Raw genomic sequence first — 14,227 nt, 5'->3', positions numbered from 1 at the left:
ATCTATTTGTCGCATAGAATGAGAAATCTGGTTTGACTTGTGAGAGTAGCAAACTTAACTGTTAAGTGTTGTTATGTAACATTCACATTGGATGTGGACTTGTATGAGAATTGAATATTTGCTACGTGTGTACAATGATCTTTGCGGTGAATGTAATCTGTGACAATACGTGGTTCAATTATTATGAAATTAATGTTATTGGTAACTACTGTTGGGAACATGAACTTGTGTTATAAACGTGTATGAAATCTAAACATTTGCTACGTGACAATATTATTACATGTGACTCGTTAAATACGTGTTTTGATATGTGATTACGAAACTGATCATCTTTAGTAACCACAGTAGGGTTTGGTTGACCAACTTGGAACGGGTAATGTAACGTAACATACCGAGCAAATCTAAGGTGAGTTCACTTCTCTCAAAACAAGCATGCGTCCGGTGGGGATAATCAAACAAACAAACAAATAAACGGATTTTCATAAACCCACATCCTTGTAGGGGATGTGAGGCGGTTTTCACAAACCCATATCCTTGTAGGGGATATGAGGCAGTTTTCAGTAAATGTTGATGTTGGATAATACACTCACTTTCTATCACTTAAGTCCCATCTTACTACCAGGTTAGTTGCTTGTAGGGCAACGGGGTTATTAGTTGATAGCGCTATTAGGTTTGGCACCCTCACGACGTACCTGGATAGGACGGGCGTGAACTAATAACTTTAAAATCATGACCAATGTTTGATAGAACATTGGAGAAGGGCAAAAAGGGTCGTCTGCGGTATCGAGTTATTATCAACATAACATAAGTCAATTCATGGTAACAAACGGTTAAACAAACTGTGAACTCACCAGCGTTGTCTGATACACTTTTCTGCATGTTTGCAGGCTTGTAGGTACACGTCGTTGGAACTTGCTGTTTGGGTTGCTGGAGTGGTTATGGAACTTGCTGTTTGGGATGCTGGAGTGGTTAATGTAGTATGCTTCCGCTGAAATGTAAACAATGTTTTGTAACGATTATTTTAATAGATGAAAGTTTTATTTGAAATAATGTTATGAGTTCAATGTGATTGGTGGCTAGATCCTGGTACGTCACACGTCTCGCGGGGGTTCCCGCATGTGGTATTTTGGGGGTGTGAAAAAAATTGTGTGAAGTTGAACTAGTTTCTTCAAAATAGTTGAAGAACACGTTGATTTAGTATTTGAATCATTGATTGATGAAGAAGATCACAATATAATATAGTGATTATAATATAATGATTATAGAGAGAGAAATTAAATAAAATGCGGAGAAAGAGAAAGAGAGAAGATGAGATGAGATTGGCTAAAATGCCCCTCCCTATGTTTTTTTTTGTTATTTGTCACATGTCCTTCTATTATTACTTCATACACTTTTCTACCCAAACCAATCTTCCTATTTGATCCTCTCCATTATTATATTATCATAAATTCACAATCATCATTTAAAAGAACAAAACAAAATAGAAGTGCACAAAGGAACAAAACAAAAGCACAAAAATCCCGTTTAGGAGCCGACTCCGATTTTGAAACAGGATCAAGAGAACCCGATTTGGAGCCGATCCGAACCAAATCACAGGGTTGCAATCAGTTTATACTATACCTTAAAACTGGTTCAAAATCGATCCTTTCCTATCTGTAAATTGAGTTTGCCTTTCTTTAACCTTGCCCAACACGGTTTTAATCCGAACCAGTCTGACCCCAAAACATGATTTATGCACCTCTAAAACCAAACAAAGCATACAAATTTTATAGTTTCTTGCACTATACAATGCCCACAAACCGGAATTGATTCCATCTAAGGGTGCTAAACGGGTCGTGTTTGTGGGTTGGCAGGTTCGGTCAGAACCGACCCCAAAATTTTTAGATGGACCCGAACATGACCTGAACCCGAAAATTGTGTCATACATATGAACCCAAACACGACTTGTGCAACCCGATTTTTTTATTGCAAATTAATATATTAAAATTGTGATTTTATTTCAAAAGAACACCAATGTATATAATATAATTACATTCTAATTATAAAACCGTGAATTTATCTTTTTAAGTTATAATTATAGCAGAAAATACACACCCAATTTAATTTATGATATAAAATATATGTAAAAGGTTAAAGAGTAAAATGCACAGATAGTCCCTGTGGTTTTGTAAAATAACACCTATAGTCCTCAACTTTTGGAAATTACACCGGTGCTCCCTGTGGTTTGACAGTTTGTTACTCGGATAGTTCTTGGAGTGAATGGAGGTTAGTTTTCTTAGTTAAGTGGATGTGAAATAACAAAACTACCCTTACTATTAAATATAATAACTTAAACATTAAAAGAAATATATATCTTTTTATTATTTATTTAATCAAGTGGGGCCCACCATCCTTATCTTCATAAATCATAACCTAACCAACCCCATTTCTACTCTCTCTCTCTCTCTTTCTCTTAGCCACATCCGCCACCACCACCCACCACCACCACTACCGCCGCCATGATTTCGAAGACAATCCATCCCCTCCTATCATCTTCTTCATCTGCAAGTGCAACCACAAACCACACCCCATCACAGCCTGCAGTCTCCGACAACGCAACCAATCCCCCGCCGCAGGTGACTTGAAAATATTCTTAGTTTTAATTCAACGTCCTCCACGGCTCCACCCACTAGTGTCACCACAACCATCTCCCTACACCTATTGCAATTAACCTTGATGGTTCTGATGTGGCACTATAATGATTTTCTTCATTAATGAGCATCAGAAACTTCCTAAATAAAAAAAACAACACTAAAAAACCTATTTTATTAAAGCTTAATGTAGGTCATCTAGAAAAGTTTACACAAATATTTGAAATCTGCTCAAATTCTTACGTTTATGGCAAGAAAAACCACCACCATTTATCATCAAATCTGAAAACCACAACCATCGATTTCTTATTAGACAAGAAAACTAAGATAGATTAACTTAAAGAGACATATTACTTTGGTTTGGAGAGGGCGCGGGCTGGCCTGATCTGAACTCATTGACGATGAAGGTGGGGCATAGAGAGAGGAGCCATGGTGGTGGGGTTTGTTTTGAATTAGAGTTGTGTTGTGGTTTGAGCTATGGTAGTGATGGCGGTGTGGCAGGGGGAGACACAGTGGAGATAGTGATTCTGTGTGTCGGAATCGATGGTTGGTGTTTGTGGCGGCGATGCGGTGGTGCTGGAAACTGGAATGGTCAAGTGAGAGAGAGAGAGAGAGAGAGTGGGTGACTTTTAAAAAAAGATAATTTTAAGTAAGGGTAGTTTTGTCATTTTACATCCACTTAACTGATAAAACTAACCTCCATCCACTCCAGGGACTATTCGAGTAACAAACTGTCAAACCACAGGGAGCACCGGTGTAATTTCCAAAAGTTGTGAACTATAGGTGTTATTTTAAAAAAACCACAGGGACTATCCATGCATTTTACTCAAGGTTAAATATAATATAAGTGGGTTAAACGGGTCAACCCACCAACCTGACCCGGTTGACACAAACCCGGTCCGTTTAGCTAGAAAGGTTTGCAGATTCAACTTGAAACTAGTTCAAACCCGTTTATACTAAACCCAACCCGCAAATTTCGTGTTAGATTCGTGTGATGTTTTCATGTCAGAAATTCACACACCAAATTCCAACCCATGGATAATAATTCAAAGGTCTACACAACCGGGCCAGAGTTCAACCCATCTTCCTTTCTGAAACAGGCCTCTTCCATGATTATAATCAAAGCCCAGCCCAATTACGAAAAAAACAAGCAAACCTCTGTTGAACAATTTAGATAAGAGTTAGGGCACAGATGACATAAATAAATACAGAAAACTCCATAGCCATACAGTTTCTAGGACTTAAACGAACAAATTGAAGCCGAAGAAGAGGGCTCTTACTGTCTTATCCAAACGGTATAATTTTTACGATCTATTCTCCACTGTTTCACATATGAACGCTGATTATCGAGCTTTATTGTGTTTGTTGTACTAATTAGATTCGTTATTATATATTGTCTGCGTCTGTATTAGCGATTATGCCATGTAACTTGTTAGATTTTGGTTTGATTGTGTGTATTTTGGTTCGTTTTTGGTGGTGTGATGAGGAAACCCTAGGTTTTGATGTTCTAAGTTTGAGGAATAGAGTTGATAGATTGTGTTTGTATTGTTCTTAATTTGTTGTTGAATAAACTCTAGATTTATTAGTGCCTGTTTATAGTTGTATCAAATTTCATAGCTAATTATATGTTTTATTTCAAAGTTATATTTAGGTTATAACTGTCTAAAGTTGTGGAAGACTAGTTTTTTTAATTAATATTTTTTTTTTTGTTTGGTTTTGTTTTGATAGATGGATCGGTACCAGAAGGTCGAGAAACCTAGAGCAGAGCAACCGATTGATGAGAATGAGATTCGTATTACTAGCCAGGGGAGGATGAGGAGCTATATCACATATGCTATGACTTTGCTTCAGGTTAACTTTTCTGCTTTTCGATTAATAACACTGGTCGTCTAGTGAGCATTTTTATTGTTAGTTTAGTGTTTACGTATATTTCCTATTCAAGTTGCATAGCGTATGTGCTTGTAAAAGTTTATCTTGTTTAATACTCATTGTTCATGAGAAGTACATGATTACACTTTGACTTTAGTAGCAAAATCTCTTTTTAGTTTTATAAACTTATACGTTAACGGTTAACCAATACGCATTAGTGATGGTTACTGTTTTTAAGGTTGACTGTTTTAGTGTAATCTAGTTGTTAATGATTAAAGTGTCAGCTCTAATATATAATTTGCCTATTTTCTTTATAGGAAAAAGGCTCATCGGAGATTGTGTTTAAAGCTATGGGTAGAGCCATCAACAAGACTGTTACAATTGTGGAATTAATAAAGGTTTGCCTAATTTACATTATCATTTCCTACCGTTCTTCGTTTTTGCTTGCTATTTTCCATGATCTAATTAAAAGCCACTGTACATTTGAACCGTAGAGGCGAATTGTTGGCCTTCATCAAATTACATCCATTGGATCCACAGACATAACCGACACATGGGAACCCCTAGAGGAAGGATTACTTCCGTAAGAAGACCTTTTTAGCTGTTTTTGTGTGTTAGTTTCTGTCAAGTTACCGTTTTGTCTAATCAGTCCGCTTATTTTTTTGTTGCAGCCTGGAGACCACAAGGCATGTTTCAATGATAACTATAACCCTTTCCAAGGCGGAGTTGAATACGTCTTCTATCGGGTGAGTCAAATATTCATTGTTTATGATCGGTCTTATCTCTGTAGCATTGCAGTACTTTAAACAGCCTCTATTTGTGATAGCTTTTATGTGGTATTAGCAAAATTTCTTTAGATTCACCATGTTAATTTGTTGGCAGGTATCAACCGCCATTGCCAGCTGACCAGGTGAAGGTGTCAACTGAATTTGAATACGAAGGAGGTATTATACTTCACAACTGTAATATATATTTCTTGATGTGCATTAGTTTTATTTATATGTTTTTGCATTTGCAGACGGATCACCGACTGCAAGGGGCAGGGGCCGTGGTGGAAGGGGAAGGGGAAGGTCTAGAGCTGCACCAGGTTTCATTAATTTCACAATTATTCACCTATTTAATAACTTGTAACGAGTAAAATGCCATTTTCGTCTCTGAGGTTTGGCCAGTTTTGTGACTTTTGTGCAAAGGTTTTTTTTTTCGCATATGGATCCAAAAGGTTTGAAATCTTGCCATTTTTAATATGGCTCGTTAAATCCGTTAATTTTTTCCGTTTAGTCAGCGGTATTTTCGTATTTTTTTACTAAAGGGCAATTCGGTCTTTCAATTTATGTACAAGCATTTAACATAATGTACAAGTATTCAAAAGACCAAATTGCTCTTTAAGTTAACAAAAAAGACGAAAATACCCCTGTTTTAACGGAGAAAGTTGGATCGAGTTAACAAGCTGGATGAAAATGGCAAGAATTCAAACCTTTTGGATCCAAATGCAAAAAAATAAACGTTTGGATGAAAGTCGCAAAACTGGCCAAACTTCAGGGACGAAAAAATGATTTTACTCAATAATTTATATAATTTTTTTTTGTTCTGTTAACTGATTTGAGTTTTGGTTACAATAGCAGGAAACGGTCATGCACCAGATGAGTATGATGACGGTGGCTGGGACGGGCCCGCTGGTTATCCAAGGGGAAGAGGTCGTGGAAGAGGCCGCAGCTTCCGTGGACGTGGAAGAGGAAATTACAATAATGCCCCTTATATGGATAATCAGCAAGATACAGGAGGATACAATCAAGAATCACCAAGGGGTAGGGGTCGTAATTTTCGTGGCCGTGGAAGGGGAGGTTACAATAATGGCCCTTACATTAATAATCAGCAAGATGTTGGTGGGTATAATCAAGAATCTCCCAGGGGTAGGGGCCGTAATTTCCGTGGACGTGGAAGGGGAGGCTATAATAATGACTCGTATATGGATACTCAACAAGATGCCGGAGGTTACAATCAAGAGTTTCCCGTGCAAGGACGAGGTATCATTTGATTAATAATATCCGCAAGTTTAAAAATAATATATGGTTGACTAACGAGTAAAAAGTCAAAAGTTGATTTGTTTGTGTATGATATGTAGGGCGTGGTCGTGGGAGGGGAAGGGGAACACGAGGAAGGGGTAATGGGTTCAGATCAAACAGGCCGAACCAGGGTGCGGAAGGTGGTGATTAGACAAAAAAACAGGTTTGATGATGAATATGATATTGATGAATGTTTGGTTGTCTGCTTGCTCGACTTTTATGTTTTGTTTAATTTTTGTGTTCCAGATAAATCGATTTAGGAACATCAGTTTGTACTAGAAGCGTAGACTAGCGGCTTTGAGTTTTGATCGTTTTTACTGTTTATTTTATTATTTCAATTTTTATTGTAATTTTTGTTCTCATATTAGGTTTGTTTGTTGTGGTATGTTTGCCAATGTTGTTCATGAACATTTTTGTTAGTTCTTGTTTCATTGGACAAATATGTTTACAACAGTGTGTGTTCCTTTTTGTTTTACACAACCAAGAAAATTTGGACCAACCGAAGTTTTCAAAAAATCTACTAAAATGAAACATTTTTTTCTAGGTTTGTAACACGATTGTACGGAATGCGTACATAACAAACCAATATGCATTATTTTACACACCTGCTACTTGCTAGACCAGAGTCCTAAAGTTGTAAATTTATGTTAGCCATGGCTCGAGCTTTACTTAACCTGGTTTGTTTCCACCAGGTCAGCCATGACTATGAGCCATCATGATGGCTCACTATCATCATTAATTGTACGGAAGTAGCATGTGCTAGAATGTGTACTTGAAACCTCCAAAACAGTTTTAATTTACAGGAAGGCACCCTTTCATTTGATGCCTCTTTGGAATTACATCTTACTTTCAAAATCATTTTTACCATATATTCATTTTCATTTGATACAAAAAAAGAAACAAGAAAAACTTGTTAGCATAGACATAACATACATATATGTTAACATCAAAACTATTCTGTAAAAGAAAACTGATTTGATTGAAATAAGTACAAAAGATAATTTTTGCCGTTTTGTTTGATATAATTAGGTCTGTAAACGAATCGAACATTTATGAACTGTTCGTGAACTTGTTCGGCGGGAAGTTCGTTTATTTAATACACGAACGAACACGAACAAAAAGTTTTGTTCGTTTAATTAAATGAACGAACATGAACACACCTTGTGTTCGTTCATTTATGTTCGTGAACATTCGTTTATGTTTGTTCATTTATGTTCGTGAACATTTGTTTATTTACGTTCTTTATGATTGTTTAAATTTTACTAAATACATAAATAGTTATATTTATATAAATATTAGGTTTTCTAACTACTTATATAAATATAAATAATTAATAATTGAGGTTTCTAATAATAAAAATGAAATTTTAAAATTTTTCTTAAATCGTAACTGGTCACTTACTTAATATTTATATAAAAAATACTTAATTTTAGTATTTATGAACCCTAATTTAGATGTGTTTTTGGATGAACTGTAATATATTAGACTTGTTTGTTTGTGTTCACTAATGTTAAATTGTGTTTGTATATATTTGTTCAGTTATGTTCATTTGTGTTTGTTCGATTATGTTAATTTATTTTTGTTTATGTTTATTCAAATATGTTCAGTTATTTTTTTTTGTTTATGTTCGTTTGTGTTCGTTAATGCTCGTGAACTTTTCGTTTAGGCTTTAAATGAACAAACATAAACGAACAGGAACATACCCGATTTCTTAATGAACAAACACGAACAAATAAATGTGTTCGATTATATGTTCGTGTTCGTGTTCGGTTAAAGTTAATGAACGAACTTGAACATGCCTATGTTCGTGTTCGTTCGGTTCATTTACAGGCCTAGATATAATCTTGAAAGGGGTCGTATTATTGGCACACTTTTGCAAAATTAAATCGACATCACCAATACGGGTTGTATAGGTATATACGACCCGTATTAGGGTAACTTCAATTTCCAAGGTCAGTCAAAGGTTGACACTATCTTCACACGCTCCTCTAATACGCATCGTATAGGGCTATAAGATGCATATTGGTAATAGGTTGCCTAACTCTGATAGATAGGGTTCACATGCAAACCCTATACAAATCGTATAGGCCTGTACGATTCCTATTAAGTACGAGGTTACTTTCTATCACTCAACAGTGACATAAGGTGATTGAAAGGAACATTACGTCAGCCCTATACGGGTACGACTCGTATTGGTCTGTAAATTTGCATTCTGCTTGGCCTTTATAAACGAGGAAGACGAAGACGATTCACAAAATTCATTCCCTTGTCTTCATTTTTTCTTTATATTCGCTTCTACCATGTCTTGGTTCAACCTTAATTACATTTTCGGCGAGTCGTCTGACACAAACACGAGCATGTTTATTCCGGGAAGCAGTGTGGTATAACATTTTTTTAACTGGTTTATTTATGAAATACTTAGCATACCGTTTGTATTAGAAGGGGCCTGCTGTCCCTGATTCTTACGATGGGAGAGGACATGATGATCACGTGGAGGAGGTCGTGTCCGGCTTTCGTCCCCATCGTAATGAATCGTTGTTGCCAGACCTCAACGAGGTAAGTATTTATTTACTTTTTTCTATTCGGCGTTAAATTTACCATTACCTTTTACCCGTTGGTTGTTTTTTAGTTTGTTGTGCCCTGCCAACCGAAAAAATACGTCAAAATACGCTAAAATACGTCAAAATACGAAAAAATACGTCAAAATACGACAAAATTTGGAAAAAAAATACGACAAAATACAAAAAAGTACGTCAAAATATGCTAAAATACGACAAAATACGAAAAAATATGCTAAAATACGCCAAAATACGTCAAAATATGCAAGTAATAATATTCTAAGACGTGTATACATATAATACGACACTTTACAATACAAGTGGATTCCAAACAAAATTGTACGTAATCATAGAATACGATAATCACACGCAACTGAACGTCACCGAAACGACGCGTATTAAAGATATACTTCATAAAATGACAAATACGCCAATATTCGTCAAAATAAGACATGTATATGCGTCGAACCGAGGAAAAGACGATACAAATAATTTTGGTATTATGGCCAATACAATCGTATAGGCCTAAGTTGTGTCGTACTGCACCTTAATACGCGTCGTATATGCTTTTACGATGCGTATTACCTCTCTGTTTTCTCAAAAAAAAAAAAAAAATAGGGGATCATTTGAAAATTCAGGGGGTAATACACATATTCTATAGGCTTTTACGATGAGCATTACCCCGTGAAATTTCAAAAAAAAAAACATGGGGTTAATATGCATGGTATATGCCTATACGATGCCTATTAAAGGGCAAAACGATATAACCCCTAGATTAACAAGGGGTTATTATCATATACGATCCAAATAGACACAGATACGGTGAAGAACATACAGTCAAGATATAGTTTGGATTCGAGTATAAAGACATCTACCGTATGTATCTCCGAACCCTCATCATCTATACGTCTTCAGTTTTGTATTTTTTTTGTATAAAATTGTGTTTTGGCTGGTTTTTAGGCGTTTTTTCATTGACCGATGAATTAATACGATGCGTATTGGCCCTATACGCATCGTATTAATTCAAAAAACGTTCATTGTTTTTAAACTTTTGGGGTTTTACCAAAAATGCTTATTTTTTCCCTTTTCTGTTTTTAAAAGTAAAAAATATGTTTAAAATCTTATTTTCTTTGAAAAAATGTTATATTTTTAACTAGAAATTGTTGTTATATTTTAAAAAAATAAATTAAAAATGTTATATTAATATTAAAAATAAAAAATTATTGTAATTTTTTTTAAAATATTAAAAATTGTTATATTTAAAAAAATATTTAATAAAAAGGTTATATTTAATATTAAAAATTAAAAAATATTGTTACTTTTTAAAAAAATATACTAAAAATTGTTATATTTTAAAGAATTTAAATGAAAAATTTTATATTTAATATTAAAATTGTTATATTTTAAAAAAATTAAATTAAAAATCTTATATTTAATATTAAACACTGTTATATTTTTTAAAGATTAAATAAAAAATGTTATATTTAATATTAAAAACTGTAATATTTTTGAGATTGATATGGCTGACGTTGTCGGCGGGGGCGGGGCCGGGGTGGCGGACGTGGAGGTGGATGTGGAGGCGGAGGTAGAGGACGTGGTAGAGGTGGCGGTGGAGGGCTGAGGCAAGGTGGTGGAGGACATGCGGGGGCTGGGGCATGGGCTGGTGGTAGGGGACGTGGGCGCAGTGGCCTAGATGTTGGCCCGTTGCTAGATAATACTTATCTAGCGTTCGAGGATGGGTCCTAGGCTTTTCATAGATGTGAAAAGTTTCGGCGGCCATGCGGCCATCAATTGGACGACTCTAGAGGAGGTGGACGAGGCGACGAGAGCCCGAGATTACATTGGACATGATACTCTGTGGGACAGGTATACTATTTGTTACTGTGTTTTCTTTGTTTTGTATATGAAATGGATACTAAACACACTGTGTGACAGATTGTTCCAACTGGCATACTTGCCTTCGTATCGGGTCATGGTGTGCAAGTTCTTGGCATCGTTCGAGTTCACTCCCATGCCTACAGACCAGCCAGAGGAGCTTGACGAACCCCAAGATTCGTGGGTCGAGGTTAGTTTTCGTTTAGGGGGTGAGTGGCATGAGATGTCATTGAGAGAGTTTGCCATGCACAACGACATTTATACGTTGGAGGAGACAAATACCCCCTCTACACCGAGGGCGTCCATGTGTTACCTCGATCGACACTTGTCAAGTTCTGGAAATTGATTGGTTGGGGTTGCTTTGGTCGCTCGAAGTCAAGGGTTTCACATATCAGAGACCCTTTGTTCCGTTACCTGCACATGCTTATTGCCACATCTATTGCACCGCGCAAGGAGAGTCGCAAGTGGTGCAATCAGGGGGATCTGTTTTATATGTTTTGTCTTATATGGGGGGAGACGTGTGTAAGGCCTCGCTTTTTGGAACTTTCCTTATTTAGAAAGATTTTTAATATTCTTATTTTTGGAAACTTATATCCGTATCGTATTTGTATTCCACTTCCAGCTTCGTAATTTGAGACCTTGATCATAAAGAAATTCATATTTTATACATACTTGTTATTCGTCCAATCGGTCGTTTAAATAAGAGTTTACTTACAATTCGATTCTTATTTTAGGTTAAAATACTTATATGTGCATTCACGATACTTGATTTATTGTTTTAAACATGTTTTATACTTAATATATTGCCAAATATTCAAGTTATAGCTTAATATATATTAAATATCAAACTTCAGGGACTTAAATTGTAAAAAATGAAAGTTTGCCCGGATAGTCATGCGCCGTGGCACGCAGCACATACCCCTCACCATCTCCGCGACCCGCGAAGGGGTTCGATCCGCAGTAAGCCTCTTAATGCACGCGAATTGGCCTATTTCTCACCTAATGTTCTCACCTAATTGTCTTTAAACCACATTTAACACTAAACCTAACTCATGAACTATATAAACAACCTTCCTAACCCTCATTTGCACTTTCCAAACACATTTAAACTATCAAAACACTCCCAAAATCTGCTGGAAATCAAGAACAAGGCATATTTCTTCTAGTGCTAAAAGTGAGTTCATATTTTCTTCACCATTTCTTCCTCTATAAAGCTTGGAACACCTCTAGGATTGTTTCCACTGATTTACCATGGTAAACCAAGGTGGAACATCACCATTTTGAGGTCCAAACTTTCTGTTTTGGATGAATCTATGGTTAACTTTTATAAAACTCAACTTTTCTTCATGAATCTCATGCCTAACAGTTTCCTAAACCCATCTATGGTTATGGGACTTGTTAGAGCTTGATTCCTACAAGTTTAGAGGTGCAAATACCCTCTAAACTTTCTGTTTTGATAGGGTTTAAGACAACCCATAAGTTTTGAAGTCATACAAGTCTACCATAGTTCATATGACAAGACTTGTGTTTGATGCATGTGTGAACCTTGGAAGCTTTGGCTATCCTAACTTGTTCCACACCTCACTTGATGTTTTATTTTGCTAATCCAAGTAGCTTGCTAGTCTTAAAGGAACATAACCTCGTCTGGCATCCAACACTTAGTTAATTCTTTCCATGTTAGGACGACTCACCCGGGTTAATCTTACTTGGCTACTTGAAGACATATTAGTTAGTTGTATATTTCCTTTTCATTCGTGACCATCCGAATCATCCTTGTGATGATTTGTGCATTGGTGAATCATACAATGAGGTTAATCCTCCCTGCTTGACTTATATGACAATCTATGATACTCTTGATGGACTTAGATTATGATTTACTATAGAGTAAATTACGATTTTGGCCCCTGTGGTTATATCACTTTTACCCTTTTAGCCCAAAAAAGATTTTTTTAACATATGAGCCCCCAAGGTCTGTTTTTCTAACCATTTTGGCCCTCTTTACTAGCTCCATCCATTTACTCAGTTAAAATCTGATCATGTGCCCCTCACATGAGGGGCATTTTTGTCAATTCATATAGCCACTTATAAACCCTTTAATAAAAAAATACCCACCATTCATCTTCTTCATTTTAGCATCCCCAAACCCTAATCCCACCATGGTTATATGCTTAGCTAACTCTTTCAAACCCAAAACATTCTAACAGGATGCATAATCCCCAAACGTTGCAAGCAAAATGCATAATTCAGCCTCAAATATAAAAACCCTAGAAACAATATCATAGCTAGTCAATACTTACCTAATCCACATAAAAAATCCTGTAAAATCCAAATCCAATGACTGGTTTTTCCGGCGAAAGGAGAATGTGACAGTGAGGGTTTTTCTACAGATCAAGGGCGATGCCAAAGGTTGTTCTACTAAAACGACGACGATCTGAAAACCCAACCGCTATCTACGGCATCTCCGGCGATGGCCACGAGATTCCGGCGAAACTCCGGTGAATGAAGTTGAAGATAATGTTTCAGATTTGAGTAGATCGGCGCCTATAGAGACGGGATCTGGAAATGCGTAAGTGTTTGAACTCGGTTGTTGTTGTAGATCATGTGTATGAACTTGAGTTTGAACTTCTTTTGATAATCAAGTGTTGATTTGATCAGATTCGGTTTCGATGAACTGTAACCGTTTCGAATCGAAGTTGTTATTTGTTTATTTGAACTTTTTTTTGTTTTCGGTGTATCGATAGATCTGTTTATTTGAGTTTAGAAAGCAGATTTGTTTTTGATGATAAGCATACGAACTTGATTTTGATATTTTTTGCTTGATTTGATCAGATTTGTTTTTGATGAAGTGTAACCATTTGAATAGTAGATATTTTGTTTACAAAGAATTGATAAATCTGTTTATTCGAGTTCTGTAAGCAGATACATTTTTTTGATGAAATTTTTTATTAAAGCGTTTAAGTGGCTAGATGAATTGACATAAATGCCCCTCATGTGAGGGGCACATGATCATATTTTAATTGAGTAAATGGATGGAGTTAGTAAAGAGGGCCAAAATGGTTAGAAAAACAGACCTTGGGGGCTCATATGTTAAAAAAATCTTTTTTTTGGGCTAAAAGGGTAAAAGTGATATAACCACAGGGGCCAAAATCGTAATTTACTCTTTACTATATAACTATATATATATATATACACACACACATAACCGAACTCATGATGATCATTGGTTTATGAT

The 14,227-nt window shown here is 36.0% G+C and overlaps 2 protein-coding genes across 6 annotated transcripts; both read left to right on the top strand.

Annotated features, from left to right (window-relative positions):
* Positions 1-3,767: 3,767 nt before the first annotated feature.
* Positions 3,768-7,002, top strand: LOC110894681 (heterogeneous nuclear ribonucleoprotein 87F). Of its 5 annotated transcripts, none has more exons than XM_035980931.1 (10): positions 3,768-3,925; positions 4,359-4,481; positions 4,817-4,897; positions 4,994-5,082; positions 5,171-5,245; positions 5,382-5,443; positions 5,518-5,586; positions 6,122-6,523; positions 6,622-6,725; positions 6,809-7,002. In XM_035980931.1, the coding sequence occupies exons 2-9, from the start codon at positions 4,359-4,361 to the stop codon at positions 6,711-6,713; spliced, it is 993 nt and encodes a 330-aa protein (XP_035836824.1). In that variant the 5' UTR covers positions 3,768-3,925; the 3' UTR covers positions 6,714-6,725; positions 6,809-7,002. The 5 variants fall into 5 exon arrangements, with proteins under 5 accessions (XP_035836824.1, XP_021997598.1, XP_021997597.1 ...); XM_022141906.2 differs by having other exon boundaries at positions 6,119-6,523; positions 6,622-6,721; positions 6,806-7,002; XM_022141905.2 differs by having other exon boundaries at positions 6,119-6,523.
* A 3,796-nt stretch (positions 7,003-10,798) lies between these two features.
* Positions 10,799-11,401, top strand: LOC118484875. Its single transcript, XM_035980930.1, has 2 exons — positions 10,799-10,986; positions 11,056-11,401. Exons 1-2 carry the CDS (start codon positions 10,856-10,858, stop codon positions 11,339-11,341), a joined length of 417 nt encoding a protein of 138 aa, XP_035836823.1. The 5' UTR covers positions 10,799-10,855; the 3' UTR covers positions 11,342-11,401.
* Positions 11,402-14,227: the final 2,826 nt, after the last annotated feature.

The sequence above is a fragment of the Helianthus annuus genome, chromosome 12 (genome assembly GCF_002127325.2).
Source record: "Helianthus annuus cultivar XRQ/B chromosome 12, HanXRQr2.0-SUNRISE, whole genome shotgun sequence".
Lineage (NCBI taxonomy): Eukaryota > Viridiplantae > Streptophyta > Magnoliopsida > Asterales > Asteraceae > Helianthus > Helianthus annuus.
The sequence above is the reverse complement of the archived record's forward strand: the minus strand, read 5'-3'. Positions and strand labels throughout refer to the sequence as shown.